Source organism: Bombyx mandarina, chromosome 12 (assembly GCF_030267445.1).
Source record: "Bombyx mandarina strain Sakado chromosome 12, ASM3026744v2".
Taxonomy (NCBI): domain Eukaryota; kingdom Metazoa; phylum Arthropoda; class Insecta; order Lepidoptera; family Bombycidae; genus Bombyx; species Bombyx mandarina.
The window spans coordinates 236,946-242,787 of NC_143219.1; the positions used below are offsets into that span (position 1 = coordinate 236,946).

The 5,842-nt window shown below is 45.4% G+C and overlaps 1 protein-coding gene across 1 annotated transcript; it reads left to right on the forward strand.

Annotated features, from left to right (window-relative positions):
- The first annotated feature begins 716 nt into the window (after positions 1-716).
- LOC114240543 (venom protease-like) lies at positions 717-5,193 on the forward strand. Its single transcript, XM_089731758.1, has 7 exons — positions 717-723; positions 839-1,215; positions 3,003-3,115; positions 3,203-3,355; positions 3,682-3,820; positions 4,057-4,188; positions 4,986-5,193. Exons 1-7 carry the CDS (start codon positions 717-719, stop codon positions 5,148-5,150), a joined length of 1,086 nt encoding a protein of 361 aa, XP_089587884.1. The 3' UTR covers positions 5,151-5,193.
- Positions 5,194-5,842: the final 649 nt, after the last annotated feature.

Here is a 5,842-nt window from a genome sequence, read left to right on the forward strand (position 1 = left end):
TCTCTGTATGAAAAGGTCTTATCGATTAGAATGCTGAACACAATCAAACGTTCTTTAATATTTCATAAGGACTACCGGGAATTTCAGCGATTCTAAACGATAAGATTTTTTCATAAAGAGAGTTAATTATAAAAAATATTAAAATTACTAAAAAAGCCACCTGGTGGGGGGTAGGGAGACTAATAATCGACAGCAGCGACGCCTGCTGTCCCGGGCTCTAACTAAAGCAAAAATAAAAATGAGAGTTGCGCATCTATCTCAAATATATTAAGTGTATAATCTATGTTCTGAGCTCGAGCGACAACAACGGAGCGTTTTTATAACAAGGTATCGTGGTGGGACGATGTTGTTTACGATTCTTATCTTGCACGTGTTGTTTTCGATGAATGCTGGCACGTGTTGTTTGTCGTCCCATCTAGTTAAGTCGGGCACCTCTACTGACGCATGTCTGCAAAGGCAGATCTTCGGCGAACTCAACTGCTGAATTGTGGAATTCGCAGACGACGGCATCCACTGGACCGGTGGTCCGATGCCCTTCCCGTTAGATTAAGATTAGTAATAAGTTAGTCTTAAGTCAGATTTGGTACGGAATAAACGTTCATAAAATATAATTTCTATTTTTTAAAACGTACTCCGCGTGGCCCGCAACTTGACTATCTTTATTAGTCATGAACTAACGGTTTATAAAAACACGCGCCGACTCGGCCATCCTGCTCATGACGCGTCCCTGCGTCAAAATTATATACTTCACATAAATCATCTCACTTAACTATTACACTAAATTACTATTGAGTTCGACTTTTAGTGTCCTGGTCTCGACTCCTTTATGTCATTTGAGATACCAAGCCTCGACGCTGGTGTTCAGATTTCAGGCCTGGAAGCCTTAATAATCTAGAGCTACCAAGCCTCGACACTGGCACTCAAATTTCAGGTCTAAACGAGCATCTATTCAGAGACTTACCTTTGTACCAAATATATTTATATAGTTCTAGTAGACTAGGTACGCCTGCTAGAAGCGTGACAACATTCAACGAAACTCTTCTTCCAGCTTGCATCGACAACATTCTGGACATACCATCATACTTTTGTCCAGGCGGAGCTTCTTACGGCTTCGAAAAAAGCTGGAACTCAGAAAAAAAATGTCACATTATTCAGTCCTATGGGATATCACCAGCCGGGGGTACAGCTGCTGAAAGAGCGGAGTTTCCTTTTATGGTAATCATAGTACATTATGATATCTGGCAGGCACGTAGCGCTGGCTAATTGTGCTCAAAGCCTAAGCAAGTGCATATAAACTCTCTCCAGGTGATCCAATCGTGAGTAACATTGACTTTCATGATAACCTAAAGTTAGAACCGATACGTAAATATCTTATGGTAGCATCAGAACGCTACTTTGACAAAACGGCGAGACATGATAACCCTCTTATCGTGGCCGCCACTAATTTCATATCCAATCCATGCGTCGCAATAAAGCAAAGCCGCCATCGCCCGAAATATGTCCTGTTGGATCCCCCGGATCCACTCTCGGTGCTTTTAGGCTCCTCAAGCACCAGCGGTCGTCCTCATCAAACATCGAAAGAGTTTGACGAACCCATAGACACATCCCAATGAGTTTTTCGCCGGATCTTCTCAGTGGGTCGCGATTTCGTTCCGTTAATAGATTCTGCAAATCACTCTTGCTAGCTTGCTAGCTAGCATTATCAAATTCTGTCAGGTTGAACGCGTGAGCTCACTTACGGCCTGGCCACGGGGATCGGCGGTGCGAACAGCGAAGCAGTGGACGAGGCGACCATTCGCGCAGCACCGTTTGCAGGCCACGGGTACTCACGTTCGCCGCCGCGACTAGTAAGGAAGTCCGACAGCGAAATGTCTATATCGAAACTATCTGGATATTGCTTACAAATTAATAGTTTTTTGGTTCAGGACCTATTATTTGGAAAAGATTGTGAAGTACATGATTTGAATAAGAATCGGAGTATACCTATAGATGGAGAATTCCACAAGAAGTACGAGAAATACTTTGGGTGACTAGACTTCCAAATAGCTGGTCTAGCTAGTATTTCAGCTATATATTTTTTTTATTGCTTAGATGGGTGGATGAGCTCACAGTCCACCTTGTGTTAAGTGGTTACTGAGGCCCATAGACATCCACAACGTAAATGCGCCACCCACCTTGAGATATAAGTTCTAAGGTCTCAAGTATAGTTACAATGGCTGCCCCACCCTTCAAACCGAAACGCATTACTACTTCACGGCAGAAACAGGCAGGGTGGTGGTAACCACCCGCGCGGACTCACAAGAGGTCCTACCCCCAGTAATTACGCAAATTATAATTTTGAGGGTTTCATTTTTATTACACGATGTTATTCCTTCACCGTGGAAATCAATCGTGAACATTAAAATTTGTTGAGTACGTATTTCATTACAAAAATTGGTACCCGCCTGATATTCGACTACCGGTGCATCGCTCAACACCGGACGGACGTCTTATCCGTTCGGCCACGACGAGTTTAAAAATATAAAAAAATAAATTAATATAAAATATAAAAATTTCGGCGTTCATTTTTCGCGGCGAAAACAACTAAACTTATTTAATCACTGCACTATTCGCCGCGACTACCGCTCGACTCCGTGGCTTGCGCCGTCCTTATTCATGCATTTGTTTTGCTCGCCCGCCGCATCGTAAGTCGCCCGCGCGATTCGCTCGGTACATTCCGCCAGTCGCTTCGCCGGTCGCCGGTGCGCGTGGCTTGTTAGGTACATTTCTATGCTCTTATTTTAGTCGCTAGACGCTTCGCCGTTCGCACCGCGCGAATATTCGAATCGGCGAATGTCCCGTGGCCAGGCTGTTACTCTTCCGCGAGAAACTAGAATAGCCTCTAAAAAACATTTATTGTTTACCATGTTCCTGTACTACATGTCTAGTCTGCTTTGAGGGAATAAATAATTAATGCATGTATCTGAAGTGACCGAAGATATACATATTTACGTGTGCTGCAGGCGCTGCTGGGGTTCGGGGCGAGCGCGGAGCAGGCGCAGTGGCTGTGCGGCGGGTCGGTGCTTTCCGCGCGGTACATCCTCACGGCGGCGCACTGCATCTCCGAGCCACGCCTGTCAGTTCACTCGCCGGCGCCACGCTACCACGCACACGCACACACAGACACTAGACGCCAATAAACAGCACGCCCTGTCGTCCGCAGGGGACCCTTGAAGTACGCAGCTCTCGGCATCCTGAAGCGCTCCGACCCTCCTGAGATCTGGCAGCGGCACACCCTCGCCCAGGTCATCCCGCACCCTGACTACGCCTCGCCCTCCAAGTACCACGACATCGCGCTCCTCAAGACCGAGAAACAGTACGTGTCATCATGATGCTTAGTAAATATGCATACCTATCGAAATCAACAAAGGAACTTTTCTAAGATCAGATAGTTTTTTAGTTTGCACCAATCTGTAGCCAATTTAATATGCGCGTCTACCTCTCACACACTGAGATTACCATGAGCAGCCTCTACCTGAACTTACCCCTCTGCACAGGTCATCATTACGTCATCTGTGCACTCACCCTCGTTTTCTCGCATATCCTCTTTCAAACAGTTCATTCAAGTATTTTTAGAACGCTCTGTGCGTATACGGGGTAAAGAGAAACCCTATGATGATTGAAATTTGATTTCGTTTGTAGAATACAATTCAACATCAACGTGGTGCCCGCGTGCTTGTATTCTGGTGAGAAGAAGCGCAATATCGATCCAAGTCGAGCTCTGGCCCTGGGCTGGGGCTACCTCGGACCAAATACACGCCTAGCTGATGTCTTACAGAAGGTAAGCTATTAGAGCTGCCTCACGTTAAATATTATTATGATTACATTTATTGATCACCTTTAATTTCTTCATATCTATTCATGGCACCTCTTACCCGATACCTACCAAAGCAGTGTTCCTGGTAAACACCCGCGTTTTCCAGGATGTTTATCAGGATAGTTTACACATCACATCTCTGAGTAAGCAATGCGCCTGAGTTGTCACTTCCATATGATAATCGAATAATTCTTTACTAGGTTGAAGTGAGCGAGTTCACCGCCGAGGAGTGCTTGACGCACTATCCTCCGCACCGCCACCTGCTCGACGGGTTCGACAACAGCACGCAGCTGTGTTACGGAGACCGCAACAAGACGCGCGACACTTGCGAGGTTACCTTCGTATTGTACCACAACGTAATGCGTCAGAGTTGAGTTGTCTCATATCGAGAAGAGATGGCTGTTTGGTTTAAGCAACATTTTTGCAACTTCATAGGACACAGTTTTATTTTTTATGTGTAGTGGGGGTTAGTATAGGCTTAAGTTATAGTTTGTGACGTCGCCACCCTTGTCCCCCGGCCGCCACTTGGGAAAAGGAGTACAAAGGGTTTTCGCACTGAGTCTCGTAAACTAGCAACACTACAGAACAATTAAAAGATATGTTTTGTAGTAAACTAAATTCTCCACAGCCTTAAACCTTAATTACATCGTCTCAAACTTTTTCGTCTGTGTGTTGCATGTCGCGTGACGGTCGGCCGCGGAGTAGGTAATATATAATAAAGTGAAAGGCGCTCGTCAGAGCAGCCAAGGTCAATATGGCGGCGCATATAGTTCGCAGCACCTGACCGTGTAGTCTATAGACTATTACTCATTTGTGCCAGTGCTCCACGCTATTTTGTTAGTTAAATGTCTATAATGTGAAAAAAAGTTTCACTTTTACCGTGGTTTCATAAAACCAAACTTTAGTAGTAGTAGATTTAGTCCCTTATCGACTGTAACGACAACCCAATAAATATTCACGTGTACCTTAAGGAAACCTAAGGTTGTATATCTGTCAATTATGCAGATCCTTGGCATTCAACCTTTTTTTTTCAAGCATTTTTCCAAATGGCGATGCCACAAACTTGAACTTAAGCTTATACTAACCCAACCTACTTACCACCCCTCGATACGATAATATATTGTGACAGGGCGATAGCGGCGGTCCCTTGATCCTACATAACAGTGAGGTGGGCTGCGCGAAGGCAGTGTTCGGCGTGACGTCATCGGGCGTGGAGTGCGATGTAGCGACCGCCGGCCTCTACACGCGCGTCGAGCACTACAAGCCCTGGATCGAGAGCATCGTCTGGCCTTGAACACCTGTGACTAATTAAGTTTACAATAAATCATAAAAAAGCATTTGCATTGTTCATATTAAATTTTTCGAATGAATACAAAAAATCTGGGATCAAACCGCGCACGGACATCCGGCCCCAACTTAGGGTTCCTGTGTTATTGGTACCAGAGTCTGAGAAACATACTTATGTACACATACATTTAAATATGCACATAAACATATGTCGGCGGACGTCGTGAAGTACCGAGCGCACGTGCAACGCTGAGTAATTGCTACGAAACAGACAACGTGTGATTCATCCCCACTACCACCGGTTGGATGATAAAACTCACGTCATTTCGGATCCTCCATCCCCTAACGGTGCTTTTAGGTACCAAACATCGGTCATCGGTCTCGTCGAACCCGTCGCTAGCGACGAAGGGCTCGGCGAATAAATTAACCCACAGACAAAGTCCACTGAGTTTCTCGCCGGATCTTTTCGGTGGGTCGCGTTTCCGATCCGGTGGTAGATTCTGCGAAGCACTGCTCTTGTTATGGTTAGTGTTAGCAGTGTCGTCAGGTTTGAGCCCCGTGAGCTCACCTACTTGTTTCAGCGTAACCCTAACGCTGAAATTGCCTTTCAAGGCTATCAGCTTAGCTAGGAAAAAAAACTATCTCTGCACGACTTTAATCGAATGTGTCTTTTCCTTGTATTAAAGGATCCTCAGGGTG

What these genes read in the sequence shown, in the direction of transcription:
- LOC114240543 (XM_089731758.1), top strand. An exon ending in GAGCGGAGTTTCCTTTTATG is followed by an intron (nt 1,216 to 3,002) that starts GTAATCATAGTA and finishes CGTGTGCTGCAG; the next exon opens with GCGCTGCTGGGGTTCGGGGC. An exon ending in TGCATCTCCGAGCCACGCCT is followed by an intron (nt 3,116 to 3,202) that starts GTCAGTTCACTC and finishes TGTCGTCCGCAG; the next exon opens with GGGACCCTTGAAGTACGCAG.